The sequence below is a fragment of the Manacus candei genome, unplaced genomic scaffold (genome assembly GCF_025592945.1).
Source record: "Manacus candei isolate 608988 ecotype Guabito, Panama unplaced genomic scaffold, ASM2559294v1 h1tg000106l, whole genome shotgun sequence".
In the NCBI taxonomy this organism is placed as follows: domain Eukaryota; kingdom Metazoa; phylum Chordata; class Aves; order Passeriformes; family Pipridae; genus Manacus; species Manacus candei.
Window position 1 is genome coordinate 37,682 of NW_026138154.1, and position 22,984 is coordinate 60,665.

Below are 22,984 nucleotides of genomic sequence, written 5' to 3' on the forward strand. Positions count from 1 at the left end.
CAACACTGCCCCCTCCCCACTCTGCCCCCCACCAGCCCCTCCCGGTCCCCCGTGTGCTCCCAGGCAGGAGGATGCTCCCAGCTTCATGCCCTGGAGCATCCCTGGAATTTGGGGGGGTGCACCCTGAAACTTTGGGGGTGTGCAGGAGAATTTGGGGTGCTGGGAGGCACTGGGGGGGGGCTGGGGGTGTAGGGCCAAGAGGGAGCCAGGCCAGAGGTGTTGTGGGCAGTGGGAGGGGTGGAGGGTAGTTTTGGGGTGCAAAGAGGGGCTGTGGGGGTGTTTGGGGTGCAGGGGGGGAGGATGGGGATTTGGGGTGCAGAGGGAGGGTGTGGGGGTGCAGGAGGGCGTGCATGAGGCTTTGGGGTGCAGGGCGTGGCTCGTGGGGGTATAAATGGATATTTGGGGTGCATAGGCGTGCACAGGGACATTTGGGGCGCAGGGAGTGGCGCAGAGGGGTGCAGTGGGGTGCACATGGATATTCGGGGCGCGGGAGGCAGTTGACGGGGATGCACAGGATATTTGGGGTGCAGAGGAGTGCACGTGGATCTTTGGGGTGCAGGGGGCAGTCGAGGGGGGTGCAGATGGATTTTGGGGTGTGCGTGGGTGCTCATGGTCATTCGTGGAGCGGGGCGCACACGGCTGTCTGGGGTGCAGGGGGGTGCACGTGGGTATTTGAGGTTCAGGGGGTCGGGGCGGTGCGGGGGGTCGCGGGGGTCCCGTCCCTGGGCCCCCCCGGTGCCCTTCGGACCCCTCGGAACTACAACTCCCGGCAGCCCCCGCGCGGCGCCGCTTCCGCCGGGGCGGGGCGGGGCCGGAGCGCGTGAGCGCGGGGAGGGGGCGCGGGGGGCGCGGGAGCGACGGTGCGGGGGCAGGGGGGGCACCGGGGGGGCGAGGGGCCACGACGGGGGGGGTACATGGGCGGGGGGGGCGTGGGCAGGGGGTTCTCAGAGCGGGGGGGGCGTGGGGAGGGAGCACACGGAAGGGGGGTGCGTGGGGCAGGGGGTGCGTGGATAAGGGGTGCGTGGGGTGGGGGGTCCGTGGATAAGGGGTGCGTGGGGCGGGGGGTCCGTGGATAAGGGGTGCGTGGGGCGGGGGGTGCGTGGATAAGGGGTGCGTGGGGCGGGGGGCGCGGAGCTGGGGGTGCGCGGGGAAGGGGTTACACGGGGCGAGGGGTGTGCGGGGCAGGGGGTGGGTGGGCAGAGGGGCACGGGATGGGGCGTGCGTGGGGCAGGGGGCGTGGGGTGGTGCCGGGGCAGGGGGTCCGCGGGGTTGGGGGGTGCGTGGGCAGGGGGTGCACAGAGTGGGGGGCGTTTGGGGGGCAGGGGGTGCGTGGGCAGAGGGAACACGGAGACAGGACTGCGTGGGGCAGGGGATCCGTGGGGCAGGGGGGGCGTGGGCAGGGGGTGCCCAGGACCGGGGGCCGGGGCGTTGCGGGGTCCCAGCCGCACCGTGACCCCCCCCTTCCCCAGCCCCCCGTGATCGCCGTCGGATCCCCGCGGGGATGGACACGTCGGAGCCGGGCAGCGCGGCCGAGGAGGATGAGGAGAAGGCGCCCGAGCCGCGGCCCCGGACCCGCTCGAACCCCGAGGGCGCCGAGGACCGGGCGCTGAGCGCCCAGGCCAGCGTGGGCAACCGCAGCGAGGGCGAGGGCGAGGCCGCCAGCGCCGACCACAGCCCGCAGGGCACCGCCGGCCCCGACGGCACCGCCTGGCCCGGCCCCGCCGCCCCCACCGAGGTGCAGGTGAAGACCCCCCGCGTGAACTGCCCCGAGAAGGTGGTGAGTGGCTGCCGGGGGGGTGCTGGGGGTGCTGGGGAGTTGTCAGGGAGGGTGTTGGGGGGATAGTGGGGAGTTATCAGAGGATTTTGGGGGATGCTGAGGATGTTGTGGGGATACTGGGAAGATGCTGGAGGGATACTGGGGGGATACTGGGGAGTTAACAGGGAGGATGCTGGGGATCCCCCCAGCATTCCACTGAGGAATTACCAGGGCAGATGCTGAAGGGATGCATCAGGTGGGTGTGGGGATACGGGGGGATGCAGGAGGGCTGAGCAGGGGTCAGCCCTGACCCCGGGGTGAGGGGCTGGGCGGGGGGGCTCAGTTGTGTCTCCCTCTCCTGCAGATCATCTGCCTGGACCTGGCCGAGGAGATGGCAGTGCCCAAACTGGAGTCCTTCAACGGGTGAGTGGTGGGGGCTGCTCCGGGGGCCCCGGGGGGGGCTGCTGGGCCCCGCTGAGCCCCTCTCCCCTCGTGGCAGGTCCAAGACCAACGCGCTGAACATCTCCCAGAAGATGATCGAGATGTTCGTGAGGACCAAGCACAAGATCGACAAGTGCCACGAGTTCGCGCTGGTGGTGGTGAACAACGACGCCACGTGGGTGAGAGGGGGGGGACAGGGACGGGGACAGGGACGGGGCTGGGGACGGGCACAGCTCCGTGCACCCCTCACCCGGCTCCTCTCAGCTCTCGGGGTTCACCTCGGACCCCCGCGAGGTTTGCAGCTGCCTCTACGACCTGGAGACCGTCGTCTGCAAGTCCTTCAGTATCTGCCCGCCTGTGGGGCTGGGACGGGGGTCCCTTGGGTGCAAACAGGGTCCTTTGAGCATCTGCAGGGACCCTTGGGGCTCCTCCCTGGCATCCCGAGCGTCTGGAGGCTGGAGGGGGTCAGATGGAGCTGTTGGGGCCCCCCAAGGCAGAGGGGTAACACCAGACCCTCCCCACCCACCAGACCCACATTTAGTGATGTTTTCTCCCCATTTCCAGTGCCCAGTGACATCACCTCCCTCTGAGGGGGCTGCCTGGGTGTCCTGGTGCCAGCCTGGGGTTGGGATGTGCCCGGGGGTGGGCAGGGGGGGTCCCTGTGCCAAGCTTGGTCCTTAACTGGGGTGCAGATCTGGAAGGACTCTTCAACCTGATGTGAGTACGTCTGGGGGGGCTCAGGGGTGTGGGAGGGGCTCAGGGGGGTGTGTGTGGGGGTCAGTGGGTGCTGGGGCAGTCTGGGGGTGCTGGGTGAGGGGCTCAGAGCTCCCACCTGGCTGCAGATTTCCCCCTTTACACCCCGAGCCTTTAACCCGAAGGGCTCCTGGGGGTGGGCGCTGCTCCCCTGGGACGGCCCCTGAGCTGGGGGTGCCGTGGGGGTCCCTGACCCACCTCCCCCTCCCCTGGCACAGCCAGCAGAAGATCGAGCTGCCGGTGACAGAGAACGTGCAGACCATCCCCCCGCCCTACGTGGTCCGGACCATCCTGGTGTTCGGGCGCCCCGGGTGCCAGCCCCAGTTCTCCATGTCCGAGCACATGAAGGTGAGTCCTGCGGCACCACCTGGGGACAGGGAGGGGCTGGGGAGTGACAGGAGGCTGAACATGGGCCAGGAAGGCCGGTGGCATCCTGGCCTGGGTCAGGAACAGTGTGGCAGCAGGAGCAGGGCAGTGGATCTGCCCCTGGACTGGGCACTGGCGAGGCCACCCCTCGAGTGCTGTGCCCAGTTCTGGCCCCTCGGTTCAGGAAGGACACTGAGGGGCTGGAGAGTGTCCAAAGAAGGGCAGCGAGGTTGGGGAAGGCACTGGAGCACTTGTCTTTTCCAACCTCGTTGATTCTCTGAGTGCCCCCTCTGAGTGGCCCCTCTGGGGACCTCGGTGGCTCCAGGGTTGTCCCTGGAAAAGCTCCCTGGTTCCCTTGCAGAAGATGCTGCAGTGCCCCTACTTCTTCTTCGACGTGGTTTACATCCACAACGGCCTGGAGGAGAAGGAGGAGGAGACGAGCTGGAAGGTACAGCGGGCAGGGGGGATTTCCTGGGAGACCCTGGGCTCAGCAGGAGCTCTGTGCTCTTGGGAGGGATTGCTCCCTCGCCCTGAGTAAGGAATTCTCCATGTCAGAAAGGTGCCAGCCAGAACTGGGTCACACTGGGGAAGGGGGGGCCCAGCCTACCCCCCACCCTTTCCTTGGGGCTGGTAATCCTGACAAGTGTGGGGCTGGTAATGCTGAAAAACGAGGAGGCAGGGAGGGAAGAATGACCCTGAATTCCTGAGGGAGCTCTTTGAGGCCTGGGGAGGGGTTTGAGGGGGCTCTTTGGGGCCGGTCCCTGGGCCTGGGGAGGGGTTTGAGGGGGCTCTTTGGGGCCAATCCTTGGGCCTGGGGAGGGGTTTGAGGGGGCTCTTTCAGGCCACCCCCAGGCCTGGTGGTGCTTCAGAGGGAGACTACCCTGTAAAAAGTAGGATAAAACTCAGGAACAAGCCCATTCCCGGGGGGATCCCAGCAGGGTTCCCTGACCCTTCTTGGAGGGGAAACCGCCAAGGTCTCCCCGTGGCAGGGCCACCCCCTGCCCGCCCTCGCAGCCCCTGCCGTGCCCTCCCCAGGAGATGTACGGCTTCTTCAGCAGCCTGGACACCAAGGGCACCAACTACAAGTACGAGGTGCCGCTGACGGGGCCGGCGGTGGAGCTGCACAACTGCATGGCCAAGCTGCTGGCACACCCCCTGCAGCGCCCCTTCCAGAGCCACGCGGCCTACGGGCTGCTCGAGGAGGACGAGCCCCCCGAGGTCGAGGCCACCGTCTGAGCCCCCCCGGTGGGGGGGTGGGGGTGGCCGGGGAGGGGGGGTCGCGGCGGCTCCCGCGGGGTTTTTGTTGGGACGGGGAAAGAGAGGTGTTGGCCTGACTGGTGGTGTCGTGGTGCTGCTGCTGCGGGGTCTGGGCTCGGGGTGGGGATTGGGGGACCGGGGTCACCCCTCCCGGCCCTGTGTGGGTGCTGCTGGGGAAGGGTTTTGGGAGGTGCTGGGTAGAGTTGGTGAGGAGTTCTGGGAGGCACTGGGTGGTGCTCGTTCAGGGCACTGGGAGCACTGGTGCAGGCACCGGGAGCACTGGGAAGCACTGGGAGCACTGGGAAGCACTGAGAGGCACTGGTGCAGGCACTGGGAGCACTGGGAAGCACTGGGAGCACCGGTGCAGGCACTGGGAGCACTGGTGCAGGCACTGGGAGCACTGGGAGGCACCGGGAGCACTGGTGCAGTCACTGGGAAGCACTGGTGCAGTCACTGGGAAGCACTGGTGCAGTCACTGGGAAGCACTGGTGCAGGCACTGGGAGCACTGGGAGGCACTGGGAGCACCGGTGCAGGCACTGGGAGCACGGGGAAGCACTGGGAGCACTGGTGCAGGCACTGGGAGCACTGGTGCAGGCACTGGGAGCACTGGGAGCGCTGGTGCTGGGAGATACCGGCGCCGGCCGCTGGGGGGCGCTGAGGTTCAGGGGGCGGGGGCACGGAGCGCTTTGGCTCCGCCTCCCCGGTAATACGTCACTGGTTGGAGGTGGGTGTGGTCGCCCTCGACCGGCTCCCATTGGCTCCTCGCCAGCCAATGAGCGGCGGCGCGGGGGGTTCGAACGTGCGCGGGGCGGGATGAGCGGAACGTAAGGGGGGGACAGCGGGGGGATCCAGGGGGGACAGCGGGGAATACCGGGGGGACACTGGAATCCAGGAGGGACACTGGGGAATACCGGGATACCGGGGGGACACCGGGATCCAGGGGGGACAGCGGGGGGACACCGGGGAATACCGGGATACCGGGGGGGGACACTGGGATCCAGAGGGAATACCGGGACGGGGGGGAAACGGGGGCACACCGGGACACGGGGGGGATACCGGGACCGATACCGGGATCGGGGGTGGCACGGGGGGACACCGGGACCGGAGTGGGAGCACCGGGACCAGGGTGCACACACTGGGGCCGGGAGGGGACACCGGGACCGGGGGGTGACACCTGGACAAGGGGAACGCACCGGGACTGGGGGGACACCGGGACAGGGGGGATACCGGTACAGGGGGGAGTGCTGCACCACGGGGGGGACCCCAACACCGGGGACCTGCCGGGGCCACGCAGGGTCCCCCCCGATGGTGCTGGAGCCCCGCTGCGGGGTGGTGGCACTTGTGTGACCCCCGGGGGGGGCCGTGACCTTCCTTGACCTGCGGCCCGGGCTGGGGGTGACCCCCGCTCCTGATCCCACCCTCCAGGCGTTCCCGGGAGCTGACGCCGCTCCACGAGGCCGCGGCCCGGGGGTGCCGCCGGTGCCTCGGGCTCCTCCTGCGGGAACGGGGGCACCTGCGGGACCAGGTGAGCGGGGCCAGGGACAGCCCCGGGCACGGGGACAGCACCCACGGGACCCTCCTCGTCGGTGGTGGGGGGGAGCTGTGTCACCCCGTGGTGGCCCTGGCGGCAGTGACAGCGATGTCCCCTCCCCGCAGGATGGAAAACAGGCCGTGGATGTGGTGCTGGAGCAGGGCTGGCCCCTCGTGGAGGGTGAGGTCCCCTGGGTGCCCCCTTGGCTGGGCTTGGGGGTCCCACCCAGCCCCCCAGTTTGGGCTGGGCACTGATTCCCGTCCCTGTCCCCAGCCCCGGGGGGGCACAGGAGGGCCCTGTCCTTCCTGACCGAGGATGACTCCGACGGCAGCGTCTCCCCTGGGTTCCCTGAGGACAATTCCGAGGCCGGACCCCTCAGCAGCACCCGCAGGTCCCTCCTGGAGGAGCAGGAGCTGGGGGGCCGCTGTGTCCCCCCGCTGTGGCAGGGCCGTGCCCCAGAGCCCCTGGCCCTCCCCCCATGGCTCCAGGGGGACCCCAGGGGCTCTGCTGTGCCCCCCCAGCCCCTGGCCTCCAGCACACTGCTCTGGGACAGGGACGAGCTCCAGGAGGGACCCCCGAGCTGGCCTGGGGGGGGAAGGACAGGACCACCCCCCTGGGCTCCCCCCCAGCCCAGTGTTGGGGACATCCGTGTCCCCTGCCCCCAGTTTGGCCCCGGTGGGTCCCTGAGGGACCCTCAGTGCTGCAGCAGGACCTTGGGGGGACACAGAGCCCCCCTGCCCTGCTGTGGCCTGAGCAGCTGCTCCAGGATGTCCCCGAGCCCTGGTGACAGTGACAGCCCTCAGCACCGCCCCGGTGGCCCCTGGGGAGGGGTGGGGGGTGCTGCCCCCAAAATGGGGGGGGTGGTGCCCAAGATGGGAGTTGGGGGGTGGGACCCCGGCAGCCCTGGGGACCCTGACAGCCCTGGGGACCCTGACAGCCCTGGGGACAGCAGCAGTGCCACTGAGTGCTTTGTCACTGCCCTGGGGACCCTGGAGCCCAGCGAGGCCGGGGGGGGCCGGGGGGCTCAGCCCCACTGTTCCCCCCTGCCCCGGGCAGCCGGGGGGCTGGGAGGGGGTGCAGCCCCCTCCCCAACGGGAGCTGCCCCCCGGGAGCTGCCCCCTGCCAGCCCCCCCCGCGCGGAGCGGGCTCAGGGTGGGGGTTTCTGGGGGGGCTCCGGGGCAGCCCCTCGCTCTGGGGGGGGCCCAGGCGCGGGTGATGTGGGGGAGCTGCTTGCCCGGCTCCAGGGCTGCAACCTCCGGGGGTCCCCGCCCTGCACCCCGCGGTCCCCTCGCAGCCCGGCCGGTGTCACCGCCGGGGATGTCACCCCCCGGGGCCAGGAGCCCCCCGGGCACCGCCACATCACCCCCAGGACCAGGAGCCGCCTCCGGGCGGTGGCAGAGCGGCTCAACTCCTCCTCCTCCTCCTCTTCCTCCTCCCTCTTCAACGGGACGCTGCCGATGCCCCGGAGACCCCCCAGGATCAGATCCCCCCGGGGGGTCCCCAGGGACCCTGCCACCCCCCCGGGACACTGTGTCACCCCGCGGGACGAGGATGTGTCCGGGGAGGGCGGAGAGGGGACAGACTCTTTGGAAGACACCCAGATCCTGCCCGGAGCCCCCAGTTCACCCCCGGGGGGGGTCGGCAGCTCCCCCGGCTCCAGCCTCACGGTCCTGCTGTGCCCTGGGGACCCCGGGCCCCCTCCGAATCCCCCATCAGGCCCTCGGGGCTCCCCCCACCCCGGGGTGCTGGAGGGTGGCTCTGGGTGGCAGTGCCACTTGCCCTCGGGGACGCCCCAGTTCCAGTGGCCCCACGGGAGCTCCAGGTGCCTTCTGGCCCCACAAGCATCCAGCAGTGCCGGGGGGGACCTGGGCACCCCGTCCGTGCCACTGTCACCCCCCGGCTGTGGCCCCCACTGCTCCGGGGGGCGTCGAGAGGACGAGGGGCAGGGACTGTCACCCCCCGAGTGTCACAGTCCCGGCACAGGGGCCACCCCCACCCCCGAGGACGCCCCGGGCCGGGATGGCCGAGTGTCCCCGGTGTCACCAGGGCCCCTCTCGGACCAAAGTCTGCGGCGGCAGCTGTGGGAGCTGGGGGAGGACCCGGGACCCGTCACCGACCTCACCCGGGGGCTCTACCGGCGGCGGCTGCGGGAGCTGGGCACGGGGCACGGCGGGGAGCCGGGGAGTGAGTCTGGGCATCCCATCCCGGGGGACCCACCCCGGGGTTCCCATCCGGCCTGGCAGCTCCCCGTGGGGGTTGGGGGCTGTGGTGATGGGCACGGGGGGCTGCACTGAGCCCATGGTGATGGGCACGGGGGGCTACACTGAGCCCATGGCTACAGCCACGAGGCTCACGGTGGTCCCCAATGCTGGCACGGCCCCCCCAGGGCACAGCCCGGAGCTGGTGGCTGCGCTGAGGACTGGCCACATCCCCGACTGTGCCCAGGACGAGCTGGCGCTGGCGCGGCAGTTCGAGCGTCCCGACCGCGGCCGGCGCTGGCGGGAAGGGCTGCTCAAGTCCAGCTTCAACTACCTCCTCCTCGACCCCAGGTAGGGCCACGGCGCCGTGCCCTGTGCCAGCAGGGCCCGGGGGAGGACTGGCTGTGTTGCCCTGCGAGGCATCGAGGCTCTGAGGAGGGGTTTGCACCCCCAGGACCACCCAGGACCTGCCCCAGCGCTGCCCCCACCTGAGCCCCACCCAATGCTTCCAGACCTTCGTCAGCGCCGTGTTCTACGTGGGCAAGGGCACCCGGGCCAGGCCCTACTGCCACCTGGCCGAGGCCCTGGGCCAGCACCGGGCAGGGACACGGCGGGTGGGGAGGGCTGGGGGCCGGGGGGGTGGGCGTGGGGGGCTGGGGGCTGTGGGGATGGGCATGGGGGGCACGAGGCTGTGGGGAGGGGTGTGAGAGCTGCACTGGGGGGGGCTGAGTGCTGTGGGGATGGGCATGGGGGGCTTCCATGGGGGGCTTGAGGCCGTGGGGATGGGCACAAGGGGCTGGGGACCACGGTGAGGGATGTGGGGGGGCTGCACTGGGGGCTTGAGGCATGGCCATGGTGATGGGCATAAAGGGGGGGCTGGGGACCATGGGTATGGGCACGAGGGCTGTGCTGGGCACTGGTGGCCCTGCTGACGGCCCCCGCTGTCCCCAGGGCTGCCCCAAGGTGCGGCGCATCCTGGAGATCTGGGAGAGCGGACACGGCGTCGTGTCCGTGCTCTGCTTCCAGAACAGGGTCCCGGCAGAGGCCTACACGAGGGAGGGCTGCATGGTGGAGGCGCTGGGTGAGCGGGGGGGGGATCCTGGGGCTGCCCCGACCCCCAGCACAGCCCCTCTGCCACCCCTGCAGGAGCCGGGGGCTGCAGGGGGGTCATGGAGGGGGGTGCAGCCCACCCTGGGGACTTTGGGATTCCCAGTTCTCAGGGCAGGGTCTGGCCCAGCCCCCGATCCCCCCATTTCCAGTGGGAAAAGCTGCCTGGGGGTGGGTGATGGTGGGGGGGTGTGGGGCTACCTCTGTCCTCACAGGGCTGTGGGTGCTGGTGGGGAGCAGGGGGCCGGGTCCGTGGGTGCTGACCCTGCCCCCGTGGGTGCTGTCCCCCTCCCCACAGGCCTGCAGACCCTCACCAACCAGCGCAAGGGGCACTGCTACGGCGTGGCCGCGGGCTGGGCGCCCGAGCGGCGCCGGCGCCTGGGGGTGCACATGTTGTACCGGGCCATGAGCATCTTCCTGGCCGAGGGCGAGCGGCAGCTCCGGCCCGGGGACATCCCGGGGAGGTGACAGTGCTCGGGGGGAGGGTGGTGGGGGGGCAGCTTTTATGTCGTGACCGCTGCGAAGGTTTGTTTCTGTTTTTCTATTCCCCCGGCCGGGTGATCAATAAATCGCTGCGGGGCTGGGTTTGCCTGAAGAATTCCCAGTTGTGGGAGATTCCTGGAGATTCGCATCCCTGCTCCGCCGTGCACGGGGACAAGGAGAAGGACCCACCCCCGTCCCCAGCAGGCAGTCGGACGCGGCTGGGCTGTAGCACGGCTTTACTGGGTGGAATGGCACTAACGCGGCGGCGGCGGGTTCCGTGTGCGTTTGCCTCGGCTTTAGCACAAGCGATGTGGGGACAGAGCCCGTGGGGGACAGAGCTGGCAGAGCTGCGACCCCCGGCTGGCCGGGGAGGGGGGGCACGGCGGGGGCAGAGCCGTGTCTGGGGGACGTTTGGTGGCGTTTCTGGGCACCCTCTGCAGCCCCGGGGTGTGCTGGGGGGTCTCTCCCTGGGCAGGATGGGGTGGGAGGGGGCAGAGGGAGATGATCTGAACCCAGGGGGCTTAAAATTCTCATTATGAGACAGCAGTGGGAAGGGCAGGCACTGGCAGAGGGGGCGCAGGGGACACGTCACTCGGGGTCTGGTGGACCCTTCCTCTTCCACATCCCTCATTTTGGGGGCAAGGGTGGGCTCAGCCCCGGGGAAGGTGCTTTGCAGGGTGATCCCAGCTCTGGTGGGAGCAGCCCTGCCCAGGAGGACCCCCCTGAGCCCCCCGGGGGTGCCTGGGTGCGGTGCCAGCCCCGTTCAGGGCAGGGGGGCCGGGTGGGATGGGGGCTGAGGTCGAGGTTTCCGTGGGACTCGTCGTTTCTTTGGTTTAGATGGGGGGAGTGAGGGGCAAACGAAGCAGGAGTGGGGCGGGCGAGGCTGGGCCTGCCCTCGGGAACAGCGTCCTCCCGGTTTTCCAGGAGCCCCGGGAAGCTGAGATGGCACCTCCCGGGTACCTCCTCCGCCCTGCCCAGCTCCCGGCAGCGGGATGGGAAGCACAGGGGTGGGAGGTGATGGGTTATGTACAGAACAGTGTCAGTGATGGTGTCTGTTGGGATCAGGTGGCCCTGGTCTCCTTCCTCACTCCCGTGTTGCTCCGAGACCCTGTGGATCCACCCGGGAGCCGTCGGGAGGGACGGACACAGCGGCCACGGGACAGGGTATTGCTGCTCCCCCAGCGCTGGGGGGACAGGGGTGACCCCAGGGGGAGTTTGTGGTGGGTCCCGGAGCCGAGGAGGAGCTGGGGAAGGTGGGTGGCTCGGGACAGGGGTGGGGGTGGCTCCGGGGGGGCCGCGGCAGCGGGAGGGGGAGCGGGGGCTCTGCAGAAGCGCTGCGGGACCTGAAGCGATGGAGGGGGGACCGCGGGGGGGGGACGTGGGAGAGCTCAGGCTCGGCCCTGCCACAGCCAGGCCGGTCCCACCGTGGTCCTGGCCGTGCCCATGGAGGCAGGACACCTCCTCATCCTCCGTGCAGGAGCTGCTGCCATCCACGAGGAGCCCTCGAAGCCGGGACGTGGCCGTCCCATCCTCCCGGGTGGCTCGAGAGGCAAATCCCGCTGCTGAGGCCGAAGAGCCTTTGGCTTCCCCTTCAAAGCAATCCCAGCTCAGGTCCTCCGGCCCTCCTGGAGCCCCTGCGAGTCCTTCCCGTTGTGCCGCGGGTGGGACCATCCCCGGAGGTGTCGCTGCGTGAGGAAAATAACACTACAAAGGAACAGGATGAAGACGCTCCAGCGCCGTCCCCGCAGGGTTGGGGACCAGGTCTGCCGTGTTCCCGCTGCCGGCCCTGCACTCCCTGCCCTGGGGGAGCCTCCCTGCTCCCCCTGCAACCTCCGGCACGGCCGGGAAACCAAACGGGCTGCGCTCCCGACGAGGGCAGCCCCCGGAGCCCCTCCGCTCTCACAAACCCCTCTGCGCTCCGAAACATCTCTCCCATGGGAGCAGCCCGGTCTCCGTGTCCCGCTGCCTTATTTCTTCTCCCCGTGCCCGTCCCCAGCTGGCGTCTCGGGCTCCCACAGGACGAACTCGTGGAGCAGCGTGTTCACCGTCTCGGGGCACTCCATCATCACCATGTGGCTGCCCTCGTCGATCACCTTCAGGAAGGCGATCAGCAGGATCTGCGGGAGGGGGGGTGGTGGCACAGGGTCAGTGCTGGGAGGAGTCCCCCAGGTGATCCTCCCCCGGGCGATCCGCCCCCGGCCCCACCCACAGGATCCACACCAAAAGACCTCCGAGGCCGAGCTCAGCCTCTCACCCCGCCCCGTACCTCGGCCATCCTCTGGTCCTCCTCCACCGGGACGAACTTGTCGTGCATGCCGTGGACCAGGAGCACGGGCACGGCCAGCTCGGCGTGGTACACCTCGTCCCCCTCGGGCCAGTACTGCCCGCTCATCATGGCCCGCAGCACGAAGGACGAGACGTTGAAGGCGTTGCCTTCCTTCAGCAGCTGCTTCTCTTTGGCACCTTGGCGGGCAAAGCCGGCCCTGCGGGAGGGAGCCGGGGGTCAGCCCGGCCTGGGGGGCGCGGGGGGAAGGATGAGGCATCCCTGCCCCAGCCCTGCCCCTCGCCAGCGGGGCCACTCACTTGAGGAAGCTCCAGGCCAGGCAGGGGGACAGGCAGTGCAGGACACACGTGGGCATGTTGAAGATGGAGCACAGGCTGGGCTCCAGCGCCGTGGGGCCCCCGCCGTTGATCATGATCACCTTATGCACCAGGTCTGGGTACTCGTGGGCCAGGAAGGTGCAGAAGGACACCCTGTGGGGACAGACAGACATGGGGACCACGCCCTGACCCCCGCGGTGGGGAGGGCCTGGCACAGGCTGCCCAGAGAAGCTGTGGCTGCCCCAGCCTTGGCAGTGTCCAAGGCCAGGCTGGATGGGGCTTGGAGTGACCTGGGCTAGTGGGAGGTGTCCCTGGCCACGGCAGGGGGGTGGGACTGGGTGGGCTTTAAGGTCCCTTCCCACCAAAACCATTCCAGGATTCTGTGATCCCAGGGATCCGTGGCTACACCCCTTTGTTCTCCCCCTTTCTGGGGCGGGGGACACCAACCCCCCAGCAGAAGGGCTGAGCTGGGGCTCTCACTCCTGCCCAGAGCAGAGCAGGGTGCTGGGACCCACTTGGGTGCCCGCCAGCCTGACCCAGCCTTGTCCTGCTCTAATCCTGCCCGTCTCCAAGCCGGCTCCAGCTCCCTCTCCTCCCAGGCACTGCTTAGTGTCTGTCTAATTGACTTTCTTGGGCTTACCCTATTTATAGGCCGTGCTCCGCCAGCTTCCCCACCAGAGGCCAGGCTCTGGGATTAGCTGGGCCCAGGGACACCCCCCAGGAGGATGTAGGAGATCAGAACTGAGGGATAAACCCAGAACAGGAACCCCCCACGCCCCCGAGGCGTGGGATCTGTCGGAGGGGACGGGGAGGGGGGTGGATCCATCCCTTCTCCAGGCCCCTTACCCGTAGGAATGTCCTATCAGGATGTTCCTCTTCTTGGCGTAGCGCTTGAACACGGCCCTCATGTCCTCGGCCAGGGCGTAGAAGGTGTAGGCGGCGGCGATCTGGGGGGCCGAGCTGCAGCCGTGCCCCGCCAGGTCCGGGGCCACCACCTCGTAGCCCAGCTTGGTAAAGAAGTCCAGCTGCTCCTTCCAGATGTCCAGGGAGCCGCCCACGCCGTGGATGAAGAACAGCACCACGTCGCCGTGCGTCCCCTTGCAGCTCGTGATCCGCTTCCTGCAGTCGATGTTCACCACCCTCTTGGGCTTGCGCCTGCGGCGCTTCCCGGGCGCCGCGTCCCGGGCGCCGCATCCCGGCGTCCCCGCCGGGGCCTGGCCGGCCGCCTCGGCCAGCTCCAGCTCCACGGTGCCGCCGGGCTCGGCCGCGCCGCCGGGGCAGGGCAGGATCTCGGAGCGCACGGCGTCGCCCAGGTTCTCGATCACCAGCTGCCCGTTGCGGTACAGGGTGATGCGGCGCTTGCAGTGAACCACCCCCCGCTCCGGCTGCGCCTCCTCGGGCTCCTCCGGGGCCGGCCGGGCGGGAACGCTGTGCCTGACCCGCAGGATCCGCCCCGGCTTCACCTCCACGAAGCTGTAGCCGTCGCCGGACTCAACGCTGTCCAGCGGCCCCACGGCGTTGGTGGTTTTGCCCATGAGGCAGCACAGGAGCCCATCGGTGATGCTGTTCAGCATTATGCTCCCTGCAGAGGGGGGAACAGGGGGGTCAGGCGGCGGCTCCAGCACCCAGAGGGGTCCTGGCTGGGGCTCAGGGGAGCAGGGACAGCCCTGACCCCTCTCCTTCGCTGCTGGCCCCGGGAAGAGCCGTGGTGGCACAGGATGGGGACGCCTTTGGGGTGATGGTGATGCTCCCCAAAATCACAGCCCTGCTCAGCCTCCTGTGCCTGGGCTGAGGGGTCAGATCCCTCAGGGATCCAGCATTCCCTGTCCGGGCCATGCCCTTGTCACCCAGCAGCCCCCGTCACGCAATCGCAGCCCCCCGAGGAGGGATCTGCTCTGACCGAGGGGAGAAACACGGAAAGAAAAGCCTGTTTGAGGCAAAAAACTCTCTTTTTAGCACCAAATATGGAGCGAAGGGAAGAGTCAGCGCCGGGGATGCATTATTTATACCAATTAAATATATATACACACACGTCTCGAGCCTGAACCACCGATCCAGCAGCGAGGTGGGAATGACAGCGACGGGAGATGAAGGATTTAATTAAAACCACTCCACAAACCACAGCAAGAGAAGGACGGGGGGGGGAACCCCCTCCCACATCCCCACATGGGCTGGGGGGGATGTGACACTGCCCTTGGTGTCCCCAGGGCTCATTCCTTGGCTTTGGGAGGGGCTGTGGAGGGGGGGACCACCGAGCCTGGGGAGGGGGGAGGCTGGTGGCAGCAGGGACACCGATGCCAGGCCTGGAGCCCGGCGGTGCCAGAGGGGCTGGAAGGTCCCTGGATGGCAGCCGGGAGGGTGTTAATTATTGATGAGGCAAAACACGGTGAATTATTGATGCCAGCGGGCAGAGAAGCGGAGCGGGCGCCGTGCAAAGGGCTGGGCCTGCAGGAGGGGGCACGGGGCACCCACTGCCACCCCCCTGGAGGAGGAGAAGCGTGTTCCCAGCTGGGAATTTAATGGGTAAATCCCAGTGATCCTTCAGGAGCAGCCCCTCAGCTCCCCTGAGCAGCCTGACAGGGTCACAAGCACCGGGCTGGCAGATCATGCCAAGGAAAAGGGGGCAGGATGGGAGTGCAGGGGTCCCTCTCCATGGATTTTAGCACTCATTCCATCTGGGAATGCCAACACCAGACCCTCCTCAGTGACCCCCACGGACCCAAACACACCCAGGGACTGGACAGGCTCCCGGCTGCTCCAGCCCCAGCACAACCCCCTGCTCGAGGGTTTTCCCAGGAAAACCAGCCTGTTTGCTCCAGGCAGGCCAGGCTGGTAACTGTTCCCTTGGCAAGGCCAGGGTGGTTTATCCAGGGAGTGCTGCCAGCCCTGGGAACAGCAGCCAGTGTTTGATTCTCACCCAGCTCTGCCGGGCACAGTGTCCTGACTCCCACACATACACCACCAGGATTGGGTCCTGGATGTAGGGATTGGGAATGAGCAGAGCTGGGCCTGGGGGCTCCTTCTCCTTTGGGGCTCCCCTGGCACTGGGCAGGGCAGGCCCAGCTCTCTGTGGGATCAATAACCTCTTCCTGGACACAAACCCATCCGTGCAGGATCCGGCTGCACCGAGAGCCCTCTGGCTCCCTGGGTGCTCCAGGGATGGACCCATCCAAGCTGCTGAGCTTGGAGGTCTTGGAGCCCTGGGAAGGAGAAGCCAAATCCAGAGCTGGCTGGCAGAAGTTGTGCTTCCAGTTGGGAGCTGGGCCCAAGGAACTGGCACCAGCCTGGCTGGAGCCCCGGCTGGAGGATGCCCGGCTGCCCTTGCACTGCCCGTGCTCTGTGCCAGCCTTGGGAGGCTCTTGGGCCCTGAACTCTGAGCTGGGAATGCTGAACAGAGGGATGGGATGGGCAGAAAACAGGCAGACGGGAACTGAGGCAGCCCCTGAGCCCCTGCATTCCACACAGCCCCAGGTATCAGCCCATGGATCCCCACAAAGCCTGTCCTGGCACTGAGCCCCCACTCCACAAGGTCCCGGGGATGTCGGTGTGGATTATAACCAGGAGCCCTGGCCAGCCCGCCCCGACATTGATTAACTCCTCGGGATTAACTCAATTAGTCCCTCCTGTTCATTCCCAGAATTGATCTGCTGGAAGGCTCTGGCAGCCAGGAGCTCTGCAGGCACATCCAGGGGCTCAGGCTCCAGCCTTGGAGCTGCCCCCCGGCATCCCTGTCGCTGGGCAGGAGCCTGGATCCCTCTGCCAGAGGGGGATCCCACTCCAAGGGGGGTATCCAAAGGGGGATCCCACTCCAAGGGGGGTATCCGAAGGGGGATCCCACTCCAAGGGGGGTATCCGAAGGGGGATCCCACTCCAAGGGGGGTATCCGAAGGGGGATTCCACTCCAAGGGGGGTATCCAAAGGGGGATCCCACTCCAAGGGGGGTATCCACTGGGATACCCCCAGGCTGGAGATCACAGCCCAGGATGTGGCCGTCCCTGACCTTTATCTGAGCAACCAAATCACGGAATCGTGGAATCCTTAAGGTTGGAAAAGCCCTCTGAGGTGATGGAATCCAACCATTCAGCAGCACCACGGAGCCGTGTCCCCGAGTGCCACATCCACACCCGCCTTCCGAACACTTCCAGGGACAACACGGAGCTCATCCCGGCCGGGGGCGTTCGTGGGAGCGGGAGGGACGGGAGGTGAAGCAGCTCCGTGTCGGGCCTTGTTTTGGGGCCAGGAAGCAAAAGATTCCCGTCTCCCACCTCCCACACACCTCCTCGAACCCAGCGCTCCGTCTGCCGCCGAGCAGGCAGCCAGAAACATCCAGGGATGTTCCCCGGGCGAGATGAAAGGGGCTGGAAATGAAAGCAGATGGATGCGAGGAACTTTGCAGGGCTGCGGGTAACCATGGCGACGAGCTGCTTCCCCCCATCCCGGCTCCCTCCACCGCCGCTCCCGGCTGGGAGCGGGATTTCGGCACCGGTTACATAAGGCCAGGCACAACAATGAGTCAGGCACGGTGGGATCCTGCCCTGGGATCCGTCCCATCCCTGTCCCGAGGGCTTGGCAAGGCGGTGGCATCGCCCCGAGGCCGTACCCGCATCGTGGTGCCCCCCCAGAATAAATCCCACCTGCCCCCAGGAAAGCGCTCCCAGAAGGGATGGGATGTCCGAGGGATGCTGGGGAAGGATCCCGGGATTCAGCCCCAGCCCTAGTCCCGGGGCATCCGTGTGGAGTTCCCTGGCTGGGAGGAATAACCTGGCTGGGGGAAAAACAACTTCCTGACCTACTTCGGGGCTGCAGAGCCTCGGCTTTGGTACCACGGGGAGGGACCGTGGCACGGCCGGGAAACGGGGGACGAGATGGGATGTGGCAGCCAGGAGGGAGGAGAGGCTGAGGGGGGAACGTGACAGGCAGGGACATGGGGCTGGCACAGGGATGTGGGGCTGGCACAGGGATGGGGGATGGCACAGGGGATGGGGGATGGCACAGGGGATGGGGGGATGGCACAGGGGATGGGGGGATGGCACAGGGATGTGGGGATGGCACAGGGGATGGGGGGATGGCACAGGGATGTGGGGATGGCACAGGGATGTGGGGATGGCACGGGCAACATGGGAGTGACATAGAATCCATGGAGCTGACACAAGAATGTGGGGTGACACAGGGTCCATGGGAATGACACGGGGGACATCGAGTGACACAGGGGGACATGGGAATGAATGGGAGTCACACAGGAAACATGGGAAGGACACAGAGTCCATGGGAATGACATGGGGGACATGAGAGTGACACAGGAGATGTGGGAATGACACGGAGTCCATGGGAATGACATGGGGAACATGGGAATGACACAGGGAACATGGGAATGACACAGGACACATGGGAATGACACAGGGAACATGAGAATGATACAGGGAACATGGGAGTGACACAGGAGATGTGGGAATGACACAGACTCCGTGGGGCTGGCACAGGAGCATCCAAGGGGTCCATGGGGTTCCCTGGGGTGACACAGGGGATGTGGGGCTAATCCTGAGCCCACAGGCCTGACACAGGGGTCATGGGGCTGACACTGAGCCCGTGGGGCTGGCCCTGAGCCCCGGTGTGGTGTATCAGGGCAGTGCCCACGCCTGTGCCACCACACCATGGTCACACAGCCACACCAGGATGGACCAGCCAAGCTGGCTCTTCCATTGCCATTCCAGCAGGGAAGAGTTACCCTGCCCCAAAGAGCCCCTGCCCTCCCTGGGCCCTGCCCTGCACAGACCACTGGGGACAGCCAATATCCCAAACATCCAGGGGGCTGGGAGTGACCAAAATCTCCTCCTCCTCCTCCTCCTCAGGGAGACCACTGACCCCTGCCAAGAGAAGTCCTGGGAAACATTTCATCCCAATAAACAAACCAAGAGCAACGTTTCCCACAGGGAGTTGGTGCCAGAACCCACGGCCTTGAACGTCCCCAAAATCCCCTCAGCACCCCCATCCCCTCCCAGCCCAGAGCCCTGCATCCTCTCAGGGAGCAGCAGGGACTCGGAATCTGCTGATTCCTTGCAGATCCTCGGAGGGGAAGCTCCGGAGAGGAGCAGGAGCTGTGCTGCAGCCCCAGTCCCACCTGCCAGAACAATTTGTTGGGCTCTAATCCCTTCCCCCCCGGGGGCTCCCGGGCGTTAATGATGACACACGACCCTCCTGAGGAATAGGCAAATGTTATCCTGCTCTTCCCACCCTCTCCCAGTCCTTCCCTCTCGGCAAAGTGCAGAAACTGCAGCATCAAATGCACCAGAGCAGGTTTGTTCAAGCACCGAGCGCAGAGAAATGCAAGAAAATCTTTGGGCTGCCTGATCTCAGCCCTGGGAAGCAAAATTCCCCCCAGAAAAAAAAACGGGAAAACCCACTTCAGCTGGATTTATTCTTCCACGCCAGGCTTCCCTGTCCAGATACAATTAGAGGAGTGTTACCAGGGGTCAGGAAGGGTGTAGCTGGGGGACAAACAGCCAGCCATGAAAATCCTCAGGGATGCAGCTGGAGAGGGGGATGGACTGGGATGGACTGGGATGGACTGGTCCTGGGACTGCCCCGCGGATCCCAGGGGACGTGGATAAATTGTGTTCAGGCAGGGAATGGCTTGTGAGGGAAAGGAGAGTGTCCATGAGGGACAGGGAAGGGAAAGGGGAGCGGGGAAAGGGGAGCATCCAGTAGGGAAACAGGAGCATCCATAAGGCAAAGGGAAGGGAAAGGGGAGCATCCCTGAGGCACAGAGCAGGGAAAGGGAAGCAGGGAAAAGAGAGCATCCATAAGGAACAGGGCAGGAAAAGGGGAATATCCGTAAGGCAAAGGGAAGGGAAAGGGGAGCATCCATACGGCACAGGGCTGGGAAAGGGGAGCAGGGAAAGGGGACATCTTTAAGGTACAGGGCTGGGAAAGGGGAGCAGGGGAAGGGGACATCTTTAAGGCACAGGACTGGGAAAGGGGAGCAAGGACAGGGGACATCTTTAAGGTACAGGGCTGGGAAAGGGGACATCCCCAAGGTACAGGGCTGGGAAAGGGGAGCAGGGAAAGGGGACATCTTTAAGGCACAGGGCTGGGAAAGGGGAGCAGGGGAAGGGGACATCCCCAAGGCACAGCGCCGGCCGCCTCCTCCCCCCGCTCCCTTTCGGAAGGACGAAGACCTTGAGACACAAAAGATTCCGCACCGCGCAGCGGAGTAACCTGCGCCTGACCTCCTGTGCCACCTAAATCCCGCCTGGATTTCCGCGGGGATCGCTCCAGCTCCCGCCGCAGAGCCGCAGCGGAGCCGGCTGGATCCCTGGGAGGAACCGTGGAAGGAGGCTCGGGAAGGAGGCACTGGAGGCAGCCAAGCGCGGGCAGGTGCCCCCCTCGCTCCCCAGCCGAAATTCCGGGCGGATTTGACACGCACGGAGACAGCGGGGCCTCGGGCAGAGCCAGCAATCCTTCGGTGCCATTGCATCACGGGGGGAGCCTTCCTTAAGTTTGATTTCCAGGATTATTAACCCCCCGCTCCAGCCGCGCCGAAGGGAACCAGGTTATTGAAGCACAAGCGCTGCTGTGGCTCCTCTCCCTCTCTCCCCGCAATCCAGTGGAGCTGCCAGCTCCCTGCAATCCGAGCGCCTCTCAGATCCCTTCCCGTTGGAAAAAAATCCCACGTTTTTTGGCCATTTTGCTCCCCCTCCCCCAGCAGAGACCCTTCCTCCCCCCCCTCCCCGTCAGGACGTGCCCTCCACCACCACAGAGAGGGAGAAGGGGCCGCTCACCTCATTTATCGCCGAGGGTTGTCGGAGGTCGAGGAGGCGAATAAAAGGTTTAAATCCCGCAGGAGGCCGAAGGAGAGGGAGAGGAGGCGATGCCCGAGGCGGTGGGAGCAGGACGCCGGCGCCGCTCGGCTGTGCAGCTCCTCTAAACCCTCTAAATCCAATTTTTTGGGGGCCGCCCGGAGGGCGGGATGGAGCGATCCCTTCAGCTCCGCTCACCTGCTTCCCACCGAAACCCCTCCTTCCATCTTTTCCCCCCCGGCAGCTTCATGGCCGGGGCTCGGGGGCTTTGGGGGGCTGTTTGTCCTTGGAGGCTGTAGCCATGGAAAGCCCCTGAAATCCCTCCTAAGGAGGAGGGACCCGCGTGTGACGGACGCGGGGATCTGCCAGTCACATCCCTGCCTGGCACAGCCCCGGGGGGGGACCGACAGGGGTGGAGGAGAGGGATGGAGGGGCTGCACAGGGATGGGGGGACAGGGATGGGGGAGCTGGAGAGGGATGGGGGGGTTGGACTGGGTTGGGGGGCCAGGAATGGGGGGCTAGACAAGGATGGGGGCTGGATAGGGATGGGAGGGCTGGGAGCCGCTCCGAGATTTGGCTCTTCCAGTGGGATGAGGGACAGAGGTCCTTTTTTAGCTTGTTTTCCGAACATTCTGGTGTTTGTGGCTTCCCAGAGGCCACGAGTGTGTCGGTGCCATGGGCACGGCAGGGCCATGAGTGTGTCGGGGCTCAGCACCGGTGTCTGAGCACCAAAAGCCCGCTGGGCTGTGAGAGGAGGACACACACGAGATCAGGGATGGTTTTTGGTTTGTTTTCACATTTTGGGATGGCTGAGCCGCATTCCCTCACCCTGACGGGCCGATTTCTGCCGGGACACAAAGTCCAACAGGGGAAAAGCCCAGAGCTGTGCCTGCTCTTGGGATACAGCTGGGATCGGTCCAGAAAAGCAATCACAGAATCTCAGAATGGTTTGGGTGGGAAGGGACCTTAAAGTCCATCCAGTGCCACTGCCTGCCATGGGCAGGGACACCTCCCACTATCCCAGGTTGCTCCAAGCCCCATCCAACCTGGCTTTGGACACTTCCAGGGATGGGACAGCCACAGCTTCTCTGGGCAACCTGTGCCAGGACCTCACCACCCTCACAGGGAAGAATTCCTTCCCAGTATCCCATTCAACCCTGCCCTCTGCCAGTGGGAAGCCATTCCCTGTGTCCTGTCCCTCCTTGTCCCAAGTCCCTCTCCAGCTCTCCAGGAGCCCCTTTCGGCACTGGAAGGGTCTCCCCGGTGCCTGTGTATTGCGCTGCACGTCGTGACAGCGCTGGGGACAACAAGGGGGGACAACCAGGGGGTCGATGTGCCGCGGTGGCGACCAGGCCGCGGTGGGGCCGTTGCCATGGAAACAGCGGGGCGAGCTCCCAGGGACCACAACCCCCGTCAGCCCTTGCGGGCGGCGCCGGTTGCGATTGGCCGGCAGGAAGGAGCCAATGGGCAGCGGCGTTGTTGGCGGGCGGGGCGCGATGGCGGCGCTGGGCCCGGTGTGGGGCCGCAGGTACCGACGGTGCCGCTGCCCGGGGGGACAGCGGGGGGTGAAACCCTCGGGAGAGCGGCGGGACAGCGAGGGGAGAGCGGGCCGGGGCGGCGGGAGGGGTGTGGGGGGTCAGGGCTGATGGAGAGCGGCTGAGGGAGCTGGGGAAGGGGCTGGAGCAGCAGGAGCGGCTGAGGGAGCTGGGGGGGCTCAGCCTGGAGAAAAGGAGGCTCGGGGGGGACCTTCTGGCTCTGCGACCCCCTGACAGGAGGGGGGAGCCGGGGGGTGTCGGGCTCTGCTCCCAGGGAACAAGGGACAGGAGGAGAGGGAACGGCCTCCAGCTGTGCCAGGGGAGGGTCAGGTGGGACATTGTGGGAATTCCCTCATGGAAAAGGGATGTAAAGCACTGGGAAACACCGCCCGGGGTCGTCATCCCTGGGGGTGTCCATAAAACACGCGGATGTGGCCCTTGGGGACAGGGTTCGTGGTGACCTTGGCGGTGCTGGGCTCGACAGATACCAACGTCCTTTCCATGGTTCTATTCCGTTATTCCCCAGCTCTACCCCTCCTCACTCTTTTATCTTCCTCCCTTTTCCTCCCAGGTTTTCCCTGCTCCAGCGCGCCCTCCCCTGCCCCTTCCCGCTCCTTCCGAACTCCCCGGAGCTCCTCCCCGGCCACCCCCCCGCCCTCTCCCGCCTGCCGGGGGCTCCCTGGAGGTTCCAGCAGCTCCGCGGCAAAGCCCGAGGGAACGAGTACCAGCCCAACAACAGGAAGCGCAAGAAGACGCACGGCTGGATCCGGAGGATCAGCACCCCCGGCGGCATCGCCGTGATCCTGCGCCGGATGCTCAAGGGCAGGAAGTCGCTGAGCCACTGAGGGACGGCCCCGAACCCGCCGGGAGTTCGGGATGGTCCGGCTGAGCTCAGGGGGTGGTGCCCGGGGGTTGTCCCCGGGGCTTTGGTCAGGCCTTAAACTGTAAATTTAAATTGCTTCTTAAAGTGTGCATTTAAGTTGTTTCTCGAGTTGTAAATTGTGGCTGGTTTCGCTCGTGTTTGTCCCGGGATTTCGTGGTTGTCCCGGGATAAACACCCAAAGTGTGGTTGAGCCTCTCTCCTCGGTTCCCTGCACTAATTATGGTGGAAAACTTAACGGGGAGAGGGAATCTGGGGTCACAGCTGCTGGGGAGGGAT

At 66.6% G+C, this 22,984-nt stretch overlaps 4 protein-coding genes across 5 annotated transcripts; 3 read left to right on the forward strand and 1 right to left on the reverse strand.

The window, feature by feature from the left end:
• Positions 1–797: 797 nt before the first annotated feature.
• BABAM1 (BRISC and BRCA1 A complex member 1) lies at positions 798–4,650 on the forward strand. Of its 2 annotated transcripts, none has more exons than XM_051769255.1 (9): positions 798–820; positions 1,470–1,777; positions 2,121–2,179; positions 2,256–2,376; positions 2,462–2,540; positions 2,890–2,914; positions 3,169–3,298; positions 3,678–3,764; positions 4,352–4,650. In XM_051769255.1, exons 2-9 carry the CDS (start codon positions 1,502–1,504, stop codon positions 4,550–4,552), a joined length of 978 nt encoding a protein of 325 aa, XP_051625215.1. In that variant the 5' UTR covers positions 798–820; positions 1,470–1,501; the 3' UTR covers positions 4,553–4,650. The 2 variants fall into 2 exon arrangements, with proteins under 2 accessions (XP_051625215.1, XP_051625214.1); XM_051769254.1 differs by having other exon boundaries at positions 806–860.
• A 737-nt stretch (positions 4,651–5,387) lies between these two features.
• Positions 5,388–10,122, forward strand: ANKLE1 (ankyrin repeat and LEM domain containing 1). Its single transcript, XM_051769248.1, has 8 exons — positions 5,388–5,398; positions 6,000–6,099; positions 6,231–6,285; positions 6,379–8,289; positions 8,492–8,654; positions 8,758–8,917; positions 9,255–9,384; positions 9,709–10,122. The coding sequence occupies exons 1-8, from the start codon at positions 5,388–5,390 to the stop codon at positions 9,876–9,878; spliced, it is 2,700 nt and encodes an 899-aa protein (XP_051625208.1). The 3' UTR covers positions 9,879–10,122.
• Positions 10,123–11,860: 1,738 nt separating this feature from the next.
• On the reverse strand, positions 11,861–20,664 carry ABHD8 (abhydrolase domain containing 8). Its single transcript, XM_051769251.1, has 5 exons — positions 20,273–20,664; positions 13,341–14,076; positions 12,477–12,647; positions 12,160–12,376; positions 11,861–12,010 (listed from the first exon to the last, which is right to left on the reverse strand). Exons 2-5 carry the CDS (start codon positions 14,066–14,068, stop codon positions 11,861–11,863), a joined length of 1,266 nt encoding a protein of 421 aa, XP_051625211.1. The 5' UTR covers positions 14,069–14,076; positions 20,273–20,664.
• Positions 20,665–21,606: 942 nt separating this feature from the next.
• MRPL34 (mitochondrial ribosomal protein L34) lies at positions 21,607–22,810 on the forward strand. The gene is made up of 2 exons (XM_051769204.1): positions 21,607–21,818; positions 22,397–22,810. Exons 1-2 carry the CDS (start codon positions 21,622–21,624, stop codon positions 22,668–22,670), a joined length of 471 nt encoding a protein of 156 aa, XP_051625164.1. The 5' UTR covers positions 21,607–21,621; the 3' UTR covers positions 22,671–22,810.
• The last annotated feature ends 174 nt before the right edge of the window (positions 22,811–22,984 follow it).